At 36.5% G+C, this 19448-nt stretch overlaps 2 protein-coding genes across 3 annotated transcripts in view; both read left to right on the top strand.

Annotated features, from left to right (window-relative positions):
- The window catches only part of LOC125648524 (Fanconi anemia group A protein-like), a 166437-nt gene that overhangs the window by 48965 nt on the left and 98024 nt on the right, over positions 1 to 19448 (top strand). For both annotated transcript variants that reach the window (XM_056155797.1, XM_056155795.1), the window contains exons 9-10: positions 11052 to 11085; positions 11344 to 11481. In XM_056155797.1, coding sequence (XP_056011772.1) covers positions 11052 to 11085; positions 11344 to 11481 — 172 coding nt within the window. The remainder of the gene's footprint in view (positions 1 to 11051; positions 11086 to 11343; positions 11482 to 19448) is intronic.
- On the top strand, positions 7395 to 9498 carry LOC125648938 (uncharacterized). The gene is made up of 6 exons (XM_056155835.1): positions 7395 to 7526; positions 7706 to 7806; positions 8043 to 8159; positions 8384 to 8458; positions 8564 to 8789; positions 9290 to 9498. The coding sequence occupies exons 1-6, from the start codon at positions 7400 to 7402 to the stop codon at positions 9412 to 9414; spliced, it is 771 nt and encodes a 256-aa protein (XP_056011810.1). The 5' UTR covers positions 7395 to 7399; the 3' UTR covers positions 9415 to 9498.

Raw genomic sequence — 19448 nt, 5'->3', positions numbered from 1 at the left:
TTTTGTTCCTATTTTTTTGAAAATTGATGTGAAGCATCTTTGGGACAGGGAGGACATTGTAAATTTCAGGACTCCTGCATCCCTGTGATTTCTGCAACCCCAGGGTTTTGATTCTAGGACAGGTCCAAAGTAGTCATTTGTGTTAATGTTTCATATATTGTAACGAATTTCAGGATGTTGATATACAAATTGTCACACATATACTTTATGTATTTCCTAAAGTATATGTGTATATAAACAGTTTCTTGTTTTACAGATGCCAAGAACTGTAGTATTAAAATGTTTGTACCTGTATGTGATTATTTTATTTCTTTTATTGCGGTTATGTTACCTTGTTTGTTTACTCATTGTACTTTCTCATTGCTTTGACCCGGTTGTTTGTTTACTAATTGTACTTTCTCATTGCTTTGACCCGGTTGTTTGTTTACTAATTGTACTTTCTCATTGCTTTGTCCCGGTTGTTTGTTTACTAATTGTACTTTCTCATTGCTTTGTCCCGGTTGTTTGTTTACTAATTGTACTTTCTCATTGCTTTGTCCCGGTTGTTTGTTTACTAATTGTACTTTCTCATTGCTTTGACCCGGTTGTTTGTTTACTAATTGTACTTTCTCATTGCTTTGTCCCGGTTGTTTGTTTACTAATTGTACTTTCTCATTGCTTTGTCCCGGTTGTTTGTTTACTAATTGTACTTTCTCATTGCTTTGACCCGGTTGTTTGTTTACTAATTGTACTTTCTCATTGCTTTGACCCGGTTGTTTGTTTACTAATTGTACTTTCTCATTGCTTTGACCCGGTTGTTTGTTTACTAATTGTACTTTCTCATTGCTTTGACCCGGTTGTTTGTTTACTAATTGTACTTTCTCATTGCTTTGACCCGGTTGCGCAATTTATGTAATTGTACATATTTGAGACGACCCAATACTTCCTTTTTTGCACGTTACATCTATAACGTCAGGTTGGGTCATTAATGACGTTAAGCGGGGTTGATGATAGCAACACTTATCACTTTCAGCTTGACTTTCCTACATTTTGGAGGTGTTCTAAACCAAAGAGAAATGTCTAGGTTAAATTTTTAGAAATTGTTGAAAATATAGTTAATTCATTGGAATTTACCTAAATAAGGGGAGGGGGATTATTCTAGCAAGTGACTGGAAATATTAGTTGTATTGTAGAAAATTTTTGGTGTTTTAATGTTTTGAGATCATCAATAATTCTAATACAAATGAAAGTTAACTTTTAAACTAGTGTTGTTTCATTTTATTTCTTGGTAATTTATTTGACTTCCCGTACGAAACTTTGAGACGTAATCCGCCCGTAATTCGCCCGGGAATAGACAGTAAAGTAGAAGGAATGCCTATTTTCTGGTTGTAATTGGGGAGGAATAAAATTCTGCCCGTAACTACCCCAATTTTACGGCCAGAAAAATAAGAAATTCCGCCCGGAAACCGACAGTAAACTGCATCGTTATCTATCTTCACACGTAAAATCAACACTTAGATTATTTTTACAGACGGAAATCTTCATGCGACACGGAATTTATAACTTAGAATTTTCGTGAGCCGGAATTTGGAACTTCGAAATTATCGTGAATCAGAAATGTGGGACTTAGACATTTTATACATTAAAACATATCATACAATTTGAATTGTCTTTCAAAATTCCCATTTATTTACCATAGTTCCATGGATGTCCACATGTTAATAACATGTACATAATATGTACTTTCAATTAGTATGCATAATCAATCTGATTCTAGTTTATTTGGAAATCTGCACACGTATTGTCTATTTGTGCCAGCGACAGATAAATACATGCAACCTTCTTGAATGTTTTTGATGTTGACAAACTTTATCTCGTTTGTTACTTTAACAGACAAGATATTAATTTCTGGCGAAAATCGTGGAGACTGTAGACGCTCGGTCAAAGCGAGCGTAGTATCTCCTATCCGGTCTAAGTCTAATATTACAAAAAAACGCACTTTTCCGAAGTATAATTCCCCGTCTTGGCTAGATATTATTGTCGAATTGTCCCGTTTAATCATGCGTCCATAATCTAGTCCATACACAGTATTCCCTTTCACATCAAGGCGAATGAAGTATTTCACATGGTTTTGAACAGGGCAATAGCCTAAATACTCCCACAGACAGTCGAATTCCTCATTGGATAACACTTTGTCTTTGAGTGCTCCTAATACAAATGTATCATCTGAAATTAATATTCCTCTCTTCAAAGTATGCGGTGATTCAATTGACTTGCATAATCGTTCTACGTCTTTTTGTTCTGATGACAAGCATTTCTGTTTTAATTCTGGAATTTTTTGCACAAAAGAGACACCTGTAGTAATTTGATTGTCAATACTTTGAGTCCCCCTGATCAATTTTAATATGAATCCATTTTTGTCCTCGAATGAAAAACACGAGTGTGTATACAAAGGCCCTAAACACCTCACACTGTCTGCCAGATGAACAAGTTGGTGCAAATTCAATGTCATAAAAGATACATCATATAATATCTCAAACTTTGAGCAAAATTCAAACATCATTTCTTCACCTTGATTTATCATGGCATCGGTCGATCCGCAATATAAAAACAAGTGAATAGCATTGGACAGTAGGGAAAAATGTCGAAATCTTTGTTTATCCAAAATCCCGTGAAGTACTGGAAGACCAAAATAGAGGAGGAAAGATCTGAATTCGGATGCTTTCCAATATTTCAAGTCATTTTGAATTGTCCTAGGCATTCTTGTTATTTCCAAGGTAGGATGGAGATTTTTCAAACGTACGTCAGCTTCTTCTATATGGTTGTATACACTAAAATTATGTTGTTTAAATTCAGGTGCAAACCACAGTCGCAAAAGTAGTTTTTGTACTCCCAAAAGAACACCATGCATATAATCTATGGCTATTCCCTTCGATATATTGAATTCGGGGAAAAATGCAAGCCATGAAGGTCCTTTAATTCCATTAACTGCATATCTAGACCGTCCGTTTTCCAAATTTTCCATAGCTTCTCTTGCGTCGCGAATGACGCTTTCTTTTGTTCTTTCGGGTCCTTTAGGATTTTCATGAATGTAGGGGAAGACATGACAATGGCCCTTTCCTCTAGCTGCAGTTTCTCCTGGCTGCAGGCATTTCCAACACGAAAAGGAACCATTAAACTGAACAGAATTGCATAGTAAAGATCTAGCTGGCAGATCAGCTGTTCCACATAATAGTACAGATTTACTTGTCACAGATCCAATGCAGGGTACGTTACACTCAATACCCTTTCTAAGTCTCCTAAAAGCATTTAAAAATGGATGCAAAAAGGTTCCCATCGATGGTTTGTGATTTCCGAACCACAAACCGGCTAAAATCATGTTTTCTTTCATCATTCGAAGGTGATAAGGTAGCTCATTGATAACTAAAAACAGAGGCCATATCGCAACTTTAGAGCTCTTGAAAACGGGAGCTCCGTCAGTGTTGAAAGTAAATGATATATTATTTGGCGAATTCAATATTCCATTATTTTCCATATATGATTTGTATAATGTTCCATCATAAATGTCTTTGTACGTATCGCTATTACGATTAAATCGGCCTTGTAAATTACGGTAGAAACCTCTCTGAGAAAAAAAGTTCTTAATTTGTTCTTCAATCGGCATTTCTAAAAAATACGGTGTATTGGAAGTTTGTAGGCACTTTTCACATCCACTGTACGGACATTTATTTATGTTTTTGTTTTCAATAAATCCTAAGCAAAATGGACAGTAATGGTGATATACTATAGGGTTACGCAATTTGCGAAAAAAAGCCCGATATGAATGCAGGCTGGTACACAAGTTATGTCCCTGCGGCAATGCCAAGGAAATTAAATTAAGGAGTTGCATAATACCGTCCCCGACTATACTGTGTTTCATTGTAAACAGAGATAAGAGTAACATAAACGCTCCCGTAGTTACTCTCGATCCTGGATAGAGGGGCTGCATATCCTCATCTTCACTTCCAACAGCTTCAAAGGCATTTTGAAAATTATCCTCATTCAATTCAACGTCCAAATCATCATCTTGAAAACATTGATACTCCATACTGTCATGTAACTGCAGGTCATCATCACATCTCATTTCATCTAATGTTTCTTCAATCACTTGGTCTTCATTATCATCAGTTGTTTTCGCGAGAACATTTAGTACCTCCTCATACTTGAAATCGTATTCTTCATCCACATTCTCCTTGCTTGGAAAATCATTATTATCTCCAGTTGCCTAAAATGTTAAAGAAATATTGTATGCTGCACTTCATTAAACCACCCATACAAAAATTGAATATTATAAAGATGACAATTACATTTTTGAGCATGTCTACTATAATTACATACATATACCATATTGTCATAACACACATAATTACGATTATGGTTATTAAATCATTATTATCTCCAGTTGCCTAACTAAAATTATGATTATCCACCTGTGGGTGAGCCTCATTCCTTGATATATTAGCACATTCCTGTTCTAATTCACAGGCTTCAATGCCATCATTTTCAATTCTTTGTTGATTCTGCACATCTCCTTGAATATCTCCTTGGTCTGCAACATCTCCTTGAAGTTGCAAATGCAAACATGCATCAATAGTTTCCCCTTTAAATTCATAATCCTCGCAATTTAATTCTGTTTTTCGTTTTTTGTAAGGTCCTCTTCGCTTGCCCATCTTGCTTTGGATATACGTATGTAATGATGCTTAATTTAGGGTAAAACAGGGGTTTGTTGCAGATAGTATGGTATATATGCGTTGCATTCATTGGTTCTTTAATATACAATTAAGTGAGAAATAACTTCCAGTATGGAATTACTTCAAAATCCCTGTGTTGTCCCTCACAGCGTCCAGCCTTCACAGCTACTCTTATCAGTTGATCGGTCAAGTTGCCATCACCAGAGCGCGCGATATACGAGAAACGTTGCAAATTGTAAACCAAGTTTTAAAAAATGTTTGCTTGCATATATTTCAAAGAAGATAGTAGCCTAAGTGTCGTAGGAAGGAATGATCGCGATTTAAAGCTTCTTGGAAACTTTTTGCCAAGAGAAAAGGTGGAAATGCTGTGGAAAATGAAAGGAAACGCGCCCAAAGTCTTGTACCATGGGACAATAGTGAAAGTCGGAGGTAATGTGATATTCTTTGTTTAAAACTTTGTGACCACTGTATGGGTAAACATAACAAACACACACACACATATATATATCAATAGATATACATATATATTAGATTTCTTTCTGTTCATGTTTACTTACAATTTATGTTGTAGAATACCTTTTTAGTAAGGTTTATTTAGCCTTTTCTAGGAACATTCAAAACTTGGTCACGTGACTACATCCAATTCTCTGTATATTGACTCACATTTCGTAAAGCAAACGTTTCTGGTACAGATATTCTTCGAGACATTTATTATAATCTCTTGATTGTAAATTGCGATTAGAATAAACATTTTTAAAAATACACATATGAAAACATTTACAACAGTGAAGTAAACAAATTAACTACCATATATATAATTTGTTCTTCAGACAAATAATTTAGGAGAGCTTCAATAATATAACTGTTATCATCAACAGTAGTCAATTATGTTTTGTGATAAAATATCCAACAGGAAATGCACATTGTCAACCTGTACCGTCATTATCCTTGATGTAATCAGCACACAAATTCAATGCTGTTCAGCCGGTATCACCTGTGTCGCGTTTGAGAACAAAATGCACACTGGTGTAAAAAATAAATCGGTGAATATATTTTCATTGTTCAAAAATCGCAGCACTAGTGAAATGGCGCAATTCAAAGAAATCTACATACATGTAGGTGTAAATTCAACTTAAAGAGTAGGTGTAATAAAAAAAAATTTATTAAATGACTATTTACATTTTAAAGATACATCATTTTTCTTCAATCGCAACACTTAACAGATATACACTTTCTGAAAAAAAAGGTAATCACATTATTCATTTCGGATTACAACAATATCGGCACCAAACAATTTTGAAAAATTAACAAAATAGGCGAATCCAAATGGGATCTGCACCCCCCCCCCCCCCCCCCCAAGTATATTTTTTGTAAATATTAACAATTCATACATTTTTTTGGTGATACATCACAGACAAGGGTTCGTACTATATTTCAGATAAGGAAGATTCCCTGGGGGAATTCGCTAACCAGGCGTATGTAAAACTTATTAAAAAAGCAAAAAAAGACCTCGGGGACAAAGAAACCCCAGAGTGTTTATTTCGCTTTGAGGTCAACGAGGAGAAAACGATGGGAGGGAAGAGAAAGAGGAAAGAAACGGAGAAAGCAAAAGAAAGCAAAAGACAAGATGAGTGCACCAGTCCCAAAAAGAGAAAGATCAGTAAGGAGAAGGTGACATCAAAAAAGACCACCACTGAAACTGAGATAAATAAAATTATCTTAGCAGCTCAGTTTGAGGAAAGTGGTAGTGATGATGAACACTCTCATGCTAGGACAGACACACCTACCTTAACATCAACACCCGCGCATCCAAACACACAGTACCATGGCAGGACAGACACACCTACCTTAACATCAACACCCGCGCATCCAAACACACAGTACCATGGCAGGACAGACACATCTACCTTAACATCAACACCCGCGCATCCAAACACACAGTACCATGGCAGGACAGACACACCTAACTTAACATCAACACCCGCGCACCCAAACACACAGTACCATGGCAGGACAGACACACCTACCTTAACATCAACACCCACGCACCCAAACACACAGTACCATGGCAGGACAGACACACCAACCTTAACATCAACACCCACGCACCCAAACACACAGTACCATGGCAGGGGACAGACACACCTACCTTAACATCAACACCCACGCACCCAAACACACAGTACCATGGCAGGAGAGACACACCTACCTTAACATCAACACCCACGCACCCAAACACACAGTACCATGGCAGGACAGACACACCTAACTTAACATCAACACCCGCGCACCCAAACACACAGTACCAAGGCAGTACAAACACACCTCACCTAACACCCGTACATCCCGTACATCCAGACACATCTCACCTAACACCCGTACATCCAGACACATCTCACCTAACACCCGTACATCCAGACACATCTCACCTAACACCTGTACATCCAGACACATCTCACCTAACACCCGTACATCCAGACACACAGAGGTCGACACAAATAGGCCACACTTTTATCTCGCCTTATGATACACAACACCTACATTACACACCTTTGCAAAAAAACACCACCAAACCTCTGCCATGTCATAAATATGGTTCAAAGTACGACACGCCCCCCACCCGACTACCTGGATTTGAACCAAATCCATCAGCACATTTTACCACAAGTAGGCCATCATCTCCTTTGGGAATGACAGCGTTGTCCACGACATGGTCAATGTGTACGTCTGCAATGGACAATGTCATACCGGTAACTGACCATCACAATGTTCAGCCACCACAGACTTCACAAGCTTCAAGTAATAGGATACTCCCAGGTATGATTTGTTTCTCATCTTATGTACTTACTTCATGTGTTACTTCAAATATAATTGATATGTTTAAAATCTATATAAACATGATAAAATATACCATAAATTATAGATAAACGTTTTCCAGTCATTAATATGGTTTCTTATATCATGTCATTGTATACATTAATTCACATGTCTTTTAGCTCCAAGTCCGGAGGTATTGGATGTACTACGCGGACTAATGCGACCAGATGTACAGTGTTACCTAACAAAATTAGTCGAAGCATTTACAGACGGACAACCGGTTAGTTATTGAAAGTATTGTGCCAAGAACGAGAAAACAAAATATTCAAATTAAGTATTAAATAATTACAATGTAATTTTGAGTCATTGGTATTTAAAAGAAGTCTATAAGATGTTTTTTTTTACAATTCAGTTGTCGGATAAAACGATGAATCTATCACTTATCTCTCTCTCTCTCTCTCTCTCTCTCTCTCTCTCTCCACATATACAATAATTTAGTCCTTTGCACAATCACAGGATAACACAGACTTCCAGGTAAACAAGCCACGACGACCTCTCTGTATTGACCAGCACATCAGCAACGAAACTGAAGAACATTTATATACTCTTCCGCAGGACTCCGCCCCACAGATGGTGTGTAACCTATAAGTTGATGCAAAAATTATTGTCAGTGAAAATCAAAGTGCCTATTACTTACTTTATGAAATTTGATACAATTACTGTGTAATTACAATTAGTTTGCACTTGGTATTTCAACAACTTGAAATATTGTTTAGCAAATTTCACATTTTCACATACGTTAGAACCAATATTTAGATAGTTAGAATAATTATAAGAACCTCGATCTTTCTTCTCAGGTCAACATGAATGACAGTATAATATCAGGCAAAGGACATGCGGCAAATCGTCCATCAGAAGGCACCCCGCAAATGGTACGTTAAAAATAAGTATACATTCTTAACTTTGATAAGACTAACTCATTTTCAGTTCTGTTTGCTTTATAAAGTCATATAATAACATCACAGAACTAATTGCAGGCAAAACTTCTCGATGATTCGGATGTCATGGTGTCCAAGGATGGCTTAAGGAAAGCGGTGTCCGCAGCAAAAAAGAGCAGTAAGCCGGGTTTTACTCTCTGTTATAAGTTGCTCGCAGAGCTGTTTAACTTAGAAGAACTTGCTGCCTCTCGAGGACAAGGTATTGGAAATACCAAAGACAAGGAAAAACCAGTCCTCGATAAAGTTAGGACTCAGGCCCTCAAAAGTGAGTATCATAAGCTTAGTAAATCACGTAAGAATGAGCGTTAGGGGAAAAGTTCAGTCCTATATAAACTTAAGATACGTTATGGATATATGTCTTTGTATTCTCATGTAATTGTATTTTTGATCAATTCATGCTATATGATGTAGAGAGACCATGATATGCATAAATATGTAATACCTGCTAAAAAGTAATGTCACCCCCCCCCCCCTTCCCCTCTTGTGCCGTACTTTCAATATAGATTGTAATATTATTTATGTATGTATTACGTATACGTCATTATAGTCTTGAAGTAAAGAAAATATTCGAGTATACTCAATCGGCTTTGTGATATTTCTCTTATATCTATATCTATCTATCTATTTATATACATATATAGCGCGTGACAGCGTAGCGAGAATTCCATGTCATCGAAAGCAAGTATATATATATATATATATATATATGTATATATATATATATATATATATATACACACACATGTATATATATTCATATTTCAGATTACGTTGTGATATGGTGTCGAAAAAACGACCATGCTGCACCAAGTGAGCAAACGCTGAACAGTGCAATAACAGAAAGAATTTGTTATGCAAGAAAACAATGTGTAAAGCAAATGACTCGGTGATTTATGGTTGTGTACCAGAAATGTAATAAATGTATGTAATATTGAGGAATAAATTCCAAACTGTAAGTATTGGTTTGTATCTTATTTATTATTACCACCACCATAGTATGATATATGTTTACCATTTACAGGTATGAATAGTAACCTCTGATGATCAAATGTATATTATACGGGTACCATTTACATGTAACATGGTTCGAGTCAATTGAATTGATTATAACGATGAAGATCAGGATTTTCATTGCAGTATTCTTAAAGCAATTGTTAAGTCATTTTGAACATTGATTTAAATGTAGCTTAATCCATTTAAAGACTTTATTCTGATGACATGGGTATTTATAGAACTCTACCACTCAAGGCCCGGTATACGTGGATATGCTGTTATATTGTGTAAAGTACTGACCTTAACTTGGATATTCAGCAGACTGAGATGTTAGAGCAAATAAAAAGGGCGGGTAGCTAAGGTTGTTATGATAATTTTTTATGCAGTCCATTATTTAATGGATTCCGTAAACACTTAAGACGTTGGCGTATTCGATATCTATAATTAATAAACATTAACATCAGTCATCAATATTTATAATCGTTTATATTTTGTGTAATTCATATTAGTATATGCTGTTAAAAAAATTAAATCAATATCGATTTTTGTATCGTTTACGTTTATTTATGCGCTCTAGCAAATATTTCATACGCGAATAAATTGTGGGCGGAATAGACAGCAGCGGATTCAGATGCGAGACGCTAAAAAAATTCCGGGCGGATTCCGGGCGGAATCGATAATTACAGCCAGGTTTTGAATGCGAGAAGCTTGAAAAATTACGGCCGGATTCCAGGCGAAATCCATATTACAGCCAATAAGATTATGAATGCGAGAAGCTTGAAAAATTACGGCCGGATTCCGGGTGGAATCAATATTACAACCAGATTCTGAATGCGAGAAGCTTGAAGAATTACGGCCGGATTCCAGGCGGGATTAATTTTACGTTCTTTTTCTGGCCGGAACTCATTTAAATAATTCGCCCCAAATCCCGGTTGATATACGTACGTTTGACGCCCGTAAACCTCATATCTTCCTAAAAAGTGAGAGAATATGAAACTGCCAGATTCCGACCAGAAAAGTACAAGGAAACCCTGCCCAATTACGCCTCTCTTACGGGCGGAAAATTTCGTACGGGTAAGCCCAGGTCATTACCTCGCTACCAGAGATAAACATTGGTAGATCGTTCAGATTTTACTTCACTACCAGGAGTTGAGTGTTGGAATTGAAAACCCTCGCAGTAGCTAAATTGCTCCAATGTTATATAAACCTTTCATCAGTATAGGCACATTTGAGGGCATTTAAGTTTTAAGAACACGTTTTGGTTTTATACTTTTGCTGAATACTTGGATGCACAGAACCGGATATATTTTCTAGATTTTATAGCCCTTTGGAACTAGTGATACTTTTAACTAACACTCAGGTGTTCAATAAGGCCTATAATCTATAATGTCAATGCTACAGTGCTTTGTTTATAGTTGTATGTGCAGTCTACATGTACAAATAGGATGGGTGACCATCATTACCTGGTTTGTAATATACCAAAGCATTTGATGAAATTTTATAAGCATTGTAATGATTTAGAGTTATATTGCAGATATCAAAGCATGTCCTGGACTTACTCAGTCAAAGTAAGTATCTGGATGATTGTTATTGATCTTCATATTTTGAAGTAGGATGTGGATTAAAAAGTCCCATAATGCAACAATTGCATGTACCAAAACTCTCTCACATAAAAGTCGAACCTCAAGAACAAATGTTGCTGATTTTTCAACCAGTCAAGGAAAAAAAATATTAGTTGAAGATCTGTCCTCAAAACTGTATTAGAACAATCAACTGTTGGACTATTTAGTTTCCATGGTAACATGTATCATTGTGATTAACATTAGAGATCCTGGATGAGCTGATGCTGAACTCTGGAACACTGAAAGTGATAGACCTGTCAAAGTTCTGTCCTATAGAAATTCTAAAGCAACACTTCCTGGGTATGATCTGCTTATGGATGGCACATAGACCAGTGTTGAAAGGTATAAACAGAATGATATTATATAAATAGTGCATGTAGTTGAGGGTAACATTGAAAATTTTCACCCTGAGAAAACCATTGTCAACCGAACCCTAGCCGAGGTTGACAATGGTGTCTTGTGGGGTGAAAATTTTCAGTGTTAACTACATGCAATATTTGTTTTATTATACTGAATGTAAAACTTAAACGGTACAAATTTTGATGCACCAGATGTGCATTTCGACAAATAATGTCTCTTCAGTGATGCTCAACCGATATGTTTGAAATCCGAAATAACAATGAAGTTTTAGAGCTATATTTTAGGGAAAAACTGTGTGCCAAAAAAGTGGAGTCAAATTCGTCTAAGGATAAGAGCTATGCGTGAGGGAGATAATCCTTAATTTTGAAATGAATTTCTAAATTTTATAACAGCAATTAAATATACATCCATATTTTCAAGCTAGTAACGAAGTACTTAGCTACTGGGCTGTAGAGACCCTCGGGGACTAACAGTCCACCAGCAGAGGCCTCGACCCAGGGGTCATAATGTAAAACTTATATGGTACTAATGTTATATAAACAACAAAGCAGAAAGACTTGCGTCTGTTGACATTTGATCAATCACTGTCATGCGATATTTCGTATATTGATTCAGGTATTCGTGCTTATTACAAACGCTCAAACAACGTCGTCTAACAATCTATGGCGAATCGTACACTCATAAATTTGACACATGTGATAATTTTTAGCTCACCTATGGATGGGGGCATAATAAAGGATCAAAGTTTTACATACAAATATATAGGGAAAATCTTTAAAAATCTTCTTCTCAAGAACCACTGAGCCAGAAAAGCTGATATTTACATGAAAGTTTTCTGACATAATGCAGATTCAAGTTTGTTAAAATCCTGGCCCCCGGGGGTTGGATGGGGCCACAATAGGGGATCAAAGTTTTACATACAAATATATAGGGAAAATCTTTAAAAATCTTCTTCTCAAGAACCACTAAACCAGAAAAGCTGATATTTACATGAAAGCTTTCTGACATAATGCAGATTCAAGTTTGTTAAAATCCTGGCCCCCGGGGGTTGGATGGGGCCACAATAGGAGATCAAAGTTTTACATACAAATATATAGGGACAATCTTTGAAAATCTTCCTGTCAAGAACCACTGAGCCAGAAAAGCTGATATTTACATGAAAGCTTTCTGACATAATGCAGATTCAAGTTTGTGAAAATCCTGGCCCCCGGGGGTTGGATGGGGCCACAATAGGGGATCAAAGTTTTACATACAAATATATAGGGAAAATCTTTAAAAATCTTCTTCTCAAGAACCACTAAACCAGAAAAGCTGATATTTACATGAAAGCTTTCTGACATAATGCAGATTCAAGTTTGTTAAAATCCTGGCACCCGGGGGTTGGATGGGGCCACAATAGGGGATGAAAGTTTTACATACAAACATATAGGGAAAATCTTTAAAAATCTTCCTCTCAAGAACCACTTAGTCAGAAAAGCTGAGATTTACGTGAAAGCTTTCTGACACAGTGCAGATTAAAATTTGTAAAAATCATGGCCTCCAAGGGCAGGTTGGGGCCACAATAGGGACTAAGGTTTTACATGTAAATATATATGGAAAGTCTTCAGATATGGGCCAAGGTGACTCAGGTGAGCGATGTGGCCCATATGGGCCTCTCATTGCTTTAGGGCTTATTATTAATGCCTCATTGTTTTTTAACGCCTCGTTGTTTATTGCTTTAAGGATGCAGGGTTTTTTTTCTACCCACTAGTACTGGTACCCATCCAATTGGGAAAAATAGTGTCAAATTCGAAGAAATTGAGAATTTTCTACCATTATATCAGCATTTTTACGGAAATATTTGCTGTTGTGAGACATCAGGGGCAATTTTGATTGGGAAGTCTTGGGTAACTCGAGTGAATTCCTGTGCATTCGCAGAGGCTAGACTCCTTGAATGTGAATAAAACAACATCTGTTGCTCTAGTGTTGTTTTGAAAAATGGTGTTTGATATGAAAATTGTATCAATGACAATTTATATGGTTCATTTTAATACCAAGCTAATTCCTATTACAGGAATATACATATACGTGCACATGCAGTACTAAAATAGTGTAAACATCAACAATATTACTGTAGCAAACATCAATACAATGCCAATTAAAACCTTTTATTCACAACAAGTGTTTTGCAATTTTCTTGCTATAAACTGGTTGGCGGTGACTTATTTTCGTGACTGAGATAACCTTGAATTCTAATTTTGTATAATTTCATTCACATACATGCCAACTTTTGAAAATCTCCATGGGGGATTTTGCGCGCGACGACCTTTTTTCGAAGCTCAAAATTCACGGCATTTTCTCGCGTTACCGGTATGTAGAATTCTTGTGTTCTTTTAAAATATGTCAATGTGTATGTTCAACCTTCTACATCTATCTACAAATCTCTCTCTACTTTTTCCAATGAAAACAAGAATAAGATATGATAACTTCATTTTCATATTTCAATACAATACAATCAATCAATGGTGTGGTACAAAAAAGTATCAAGTTTTACAAAAGAACAAAAAAGGGGTTTTATATGGTTTTTATACAGTCACAGCACATGCACCAGACAACACATCATATTGACTTCTTAACTAACTCACAGTCACTTGGAGCAAAAACTAATTTTTGCTATAGCTAACACAAGCTTGTTTTGCAGACTTTATATGATCCTTGGTTGGCTGAAAGTTGTGACATTTCACTGTCTGATTTAATTTAGTCGACAATAGGGCACATACTGTTGAATTCTCTAAGTTACTTCTCATTTCTGTGTGTATTTTCTTTAGCACAGAAAAAACTCGTTCACAGTCTACATTTGAGTTGGGAATTGTTAGCACAGCTGAAACTAATTTCTGCATCAGGGGAAACCTTGGTTTTAGAGTGATTTTGTTTTTCATTTGAAGAATGGTTCCCCAGAACTCATCGGTGCGAACACCTTCACTTTTACAAAAGTCACTTGCTGGGGTTGTTTGGTAATCTAAAAATTCTTCTTCCAGCTCATACATGTCCTCTTCTGTTAATAGGTTAGGAAATCGTCTAGCAATGTCAGTGATGGCTGCTGGGGGGAGGTCTCCTCTGTTGTTTGGATTTAGCAATGACAGACCACACACAACAGGATCTCCAAAGGGAAACTTGGCCAACATCTTGGCTGCCACACACTCGTAAAACTTCCTCACAGACCTGCAAAGATGTAATGATATTTCTGTACGAGGAAAAAAAACCCACCCAAATACTTTGCATGATAAACAATAAGGTTTTAGTTTATAAATCTCACTGAAAAATATTTATTCTGATTTTTGTCTCAGAAATTACTATATAAGCAAGAATTTTAAAATTAGAACGTACATAAAAAATCTCTGGAGGGTAGATGGTGGGACATCTTCTTTATTGTCGATGAGGTAGGCCCTTGCCGTTGAACCAATAGCAATTATGTTATCATTAAGCTGGTTCTTGCTCTCTTTGAATGGAACTGAAATGAGGTCTTTGTTGATTTGGATTACCTTGGCTCGCACAAACTTTCCCAAAAACTTCCTTAACAGTATATTCATTTCTTCCTGAAGGTAAACGATTCTAGACTCATCTGCCTGGAAGTTCAAAGACAAGTCATTAACTGAAAGAATTGAAAACATTATATAAAAATTTAAGAGACATCTAGTATACCAACAGTGCTTTATGAATATAAATTTACCTGAAACATTGTGTTGAAGTCATTGAGGGGTTGCATGATGAAACTCAGGAAGTGGTAGTAGAGCCTCATCTCATGGTCCCTTAGGAAGGCAGCACATCTCTTCACACATCCAGGCTTTTCCACATCATCATGAGAGTTGAAGTATGAAAGGAGGACTGGCCAGTGATGCAACAGACGATCAACACACTTTTCTAAGCTGAGCCATCTTGTTGATGAATGCTTGATTATCTTGCTTGGTTCTGTGTCTGTGAAGTCCAGGAACTCCTTGTACTTTTCCTTCCTATTTGAGCTGAAATATTAAAAATTCCAAAGTTAATTAAATTTTGAAAATAAATATGATTAATGAATTTATTAAAATTACTTCTAAAAAATCTCAATAAGCAATAACAAGTTTCATATAAATTAAATCTATACCTGTGATAAAAATGGAAGTAAACTTCTACAAGGAGTTCTTCTACAGGAAGGGGTAAGGCCTTGACTCCAGCAATTGCACACAGGTTTGCAAGATGACAGATACACCCAAAGTCAAACACTGAAAGTACTTTCTCCTTTATCCTGGAGACCACAGAGTTGTTTCTGCCTGTCATCACACTGCAGTTGTCAGATACAAATCCAACCAAGTTAGACCAAGGAATGTTGTTGTCACTAAAAATAAAATGTAACAAATTATATGCAGGTTATGAGCCTACAAATAAATGCAAATTATGTTAAAGACAAAAATAAAAGATTTAACTTACATGAAAACCTGCTGAAGGTGGTCAAAGATGTTGGCTGCAGTTCCAATGTTGCAAATGGGCATGGCAAGGAATTTAGTGTAGGAACGATCAGTAAAGTAGCGGACAAGGATGGCAAGGGATTTGTCGCAATTCCTGTCATTGCTTTCGTCAATGGCCAATGAAAAAGGGTGGGTCTGTAGATGCTGTACCACTTCCTGGTGAAGAGCTGGAGCCAAGGAACGCTCCACAATCTGGGTTGTCTTGGTCCGGCCACAAGAGAACTTGGTAGCTATCTTACTATCCGGAAACATGGACTTGCACAACTTGGTGAAACAGTCAGCAACAAGAAATGACAAGTTGTGTTCAGCAACAAAGTTGGAGAACAGGACCTCTGCTCTTGTGACATCTGGAAAAAAATGATTTCATTTAAAGTAATTATGATTTCCAAAACTGAAAATTATTAACAGCTAAAATAAAAGCTCAAACTAATTACTATTAAAATGTCAATGCTACAATCAAAGGTTAAAAATAAACTTACCTTCATCTTGATCTAATTTTGATTTCACGAAAAAGTTGGTAGCAGCTGGTGTTGACTTCTGGGACTTCACGTTCGCTTGATGCATTGCAGTCTTCACGTGTTTTGTAACATCATTCATTCCACCATGGTCTACCCTAAAATCCCTGAAGAACAGAAACAAATTTACACTCGTCTTGTACAGCTGCTGTATACATTACTGTTGAATCCTATGGCTTTGAATTTATAGACGATAGAAATGTCGTTTAAACATACCTATTGCATGCACGACAATATGCATAAGTGTCCCCCAGTTTGGATGCCGTGAGCCATCCCGAAAATCGGGAATCTGCCTCCCATTTGTCCAAATACCGGGACAAGAGTTTCGATTTTTTTCTCGGTGGTGTAACTCCCATCATTGTCGTTGAAGTTTGTGTAAATAATATGACAATTTGCAACCCATCTTGATACCTTCAAATTAATGATAATCAAAACATGCTCCTAATTAAGTTCGGTAAACAACCCTCTGACAAAGCCTTGAAAGGTGGTTCAGGGTAATTACACCAAATCGAAACCAATGGTCCCGACACGCGACACAGGTAAACAGCAATATGGCGATTTTTGTCCCGATTTCTGATTGGTTGGCTTGAATAAGCAGCGCGGGATTTTAAATTCGGGTTGGAAATTCGGGTTTGTTGTCGTAAAACGGGAGGTATTTTTAGAAAATCGGGATTTCGGGGTATTTTGCAATCCTGATCGGGATATCAGGATTTGCATTTTCGACTGCTTAAAATCGGGAGAATCCCGCATAAATCGGGATAGTTGGCATGTATGCATTCAGCAGTGAAGCACATTGCTATTGAATTCTAAATTTGTATGATTTTATTCAGTAGTGAAGAACATTGCTATTGAATTCTGAATTTGTATAATTTCATTCAGCAATGAAGAACATTGCTTAAAATTGAATTCTAAATTTGTATAATTTTCATCACTTTTGAATTCTTTTAAGCTGAAATGGCAAGTCCAGCTTGAGCATTGGTAGGAGATGAAATGGCAAGTCCAGCTTGAGCATTGGTAGGAGATTTTCATTAGTGATCAGCAGACACTAGTTAAAATATAAAATCTCAATTGTTAATTAAAATGCTGAACATACTTCTGTAAATGTGTTTAGCATACTACATGTGTTAATCAATAATATACCCAAGCTGTTAATTACTGTGTCCTGGATGTGAGAGATCACTTAAGGGCTAGTTAACGACGCCTCGTTGTTTATTAACAAAATCTTGTTTATTGCTTTAGGGCTAGTTATTAAGACCTCGTTGTTTATTAACGCCTCGTTTATTAACGCCTCGTTTATTGCTTTAGGGATAGTTAGCCATGCCTTGCCTCATTTATTGCAGCCAGGAAGATCACCTTGAGGGATCATGAGTGATAATTGATAACTGAGAATTAAAACCATCTCTAAAAGTAAAAAGTTGGTGCTTTGTGATCAGAAAATGAATGTATTGTATGTGTGTGTGCGTGTGCGTGTGAGATATGTCAATCCGTATTATGACAGGTCCCTCTTTTAAAAAAATTTTGTTTCTTTTTTTTTTGAAGTACAAAGTATAAATGTTTCGATAATTTATCACTTTAATGTACTATTTGTTACTATCAAATTTGTTTCAAAATTAAGATGATCGTGCAAATTTATAAGCTTACTTTACTGATGTCCAGGCTTGACTGGGATGTAGCTGTTGCCTTGTAGTGAAAGAACCTTATTATGAGCATTATCTTCAAACACACTTCGACAGTTTTGTGCGTTTATCTAACCACATGTAAATATGATATAGCATGTGTCATTCAAAACACCATCCCTGGAATTGGGCGTGTTAGTTCATAATTGGCAGTGGACTTAATCCGTAATGTTGGAAGGCCCCACTAATCATCCAAACTGTTGAACCAATTATTGTGACCTGGGTCTACTGGAAAAGATGAGTATGGATTAGTGATCCTTAATTATATTTGGTGTAGGCGCGGGCGTGAATGTGTGACTTAATGACGCCAGGTATGGTAAGCAGGGCGGAAAATTGACTGCACTTCAAGATAAACCTGGTGAATTTAGGGCATGGGATCTTGAAAATACTTTGACATAAGTGGGGTTATCAAGATTACCGTGTTCTAAATATCAGAAGTTTTTTTTAATCATTTATATAGGGAAAACGGCCAGGACCGGCGGTTGACTTCGACTCAAGCGGGGTATTAAAGATGAACCATATTCGAGATACAGATATTTTACTGTATTTGTCATATTTTGATTTTTGTTTTGTTAAACATACCATCTAAATATTTTTACTCAAAATCCCTTTGCATGAGCAATTTTTAAAGTATTTGGCGGCAAAGCAACAACAAAAAACAAGAAAACCTATAGTCGCTAGCGTCAAATTCAGCCACAACTTGTTAACAATCAAAACTATTTTAAAAGCATAAGAGGTTTCCATTAAATGTAACAAATGCTATGTAAAGCAAACCATTTAGAAACTTTTTACACTGTAGTTCATCCTGACAGATTAAAACCAATGTTCACATTTATCATAATGCATGTATACAGGAAAGAAAATCCTCTTCTCCAGAACAGCATCTTCATGTTGGTATTGAGGCAATCCCACCTATGTGTGAATTCAAGTTCGGTTATGTCATGATCCTTTGGGGCAAGGTAGGGGTCACAATTTGGAGTCAAAAATTTTCATGGGAATAAATAATGAAAAAAATCTTTGAAAAAATCACAACAGCTGAAGAAGAGCAGGGCCAAGGTGACTCAGGTGAGTGATGTGGCCCAAGGGCATCTTGTTATTTCAATGAAATAAACAAAGCCCACACAGAAACTATGTTTATGAATGTCATGACACTAATCATATAATAGATGAACCTCATGATAATTGTGAAAGAGGTGGGTGGAAGTCTTGTCCACAAGCACCTGTAGTACAGATCAAAACGAGTAAATATGGATATGTTCTATGAAAGCACAACA

The sequence above is a fragment of the Ostrea edulis genome, chromosome 1 (genome assembly GCF_947568905.1).
Source record: "Ostrea edulis chromosome 1, xbOstEdul1.1, whole genome shotgun sequence".
NCBI lineage: Eukaryota > Metazoa > Mollusca > Bivalvia > Ostreida > Ostreidae > Ostrea > Ostrea edulis.
The sequence above is the reverse complement of the archived record's forward strand: the minus strand, read 5'-3'. Positions and strand labels throughout refer to the sequence as shown.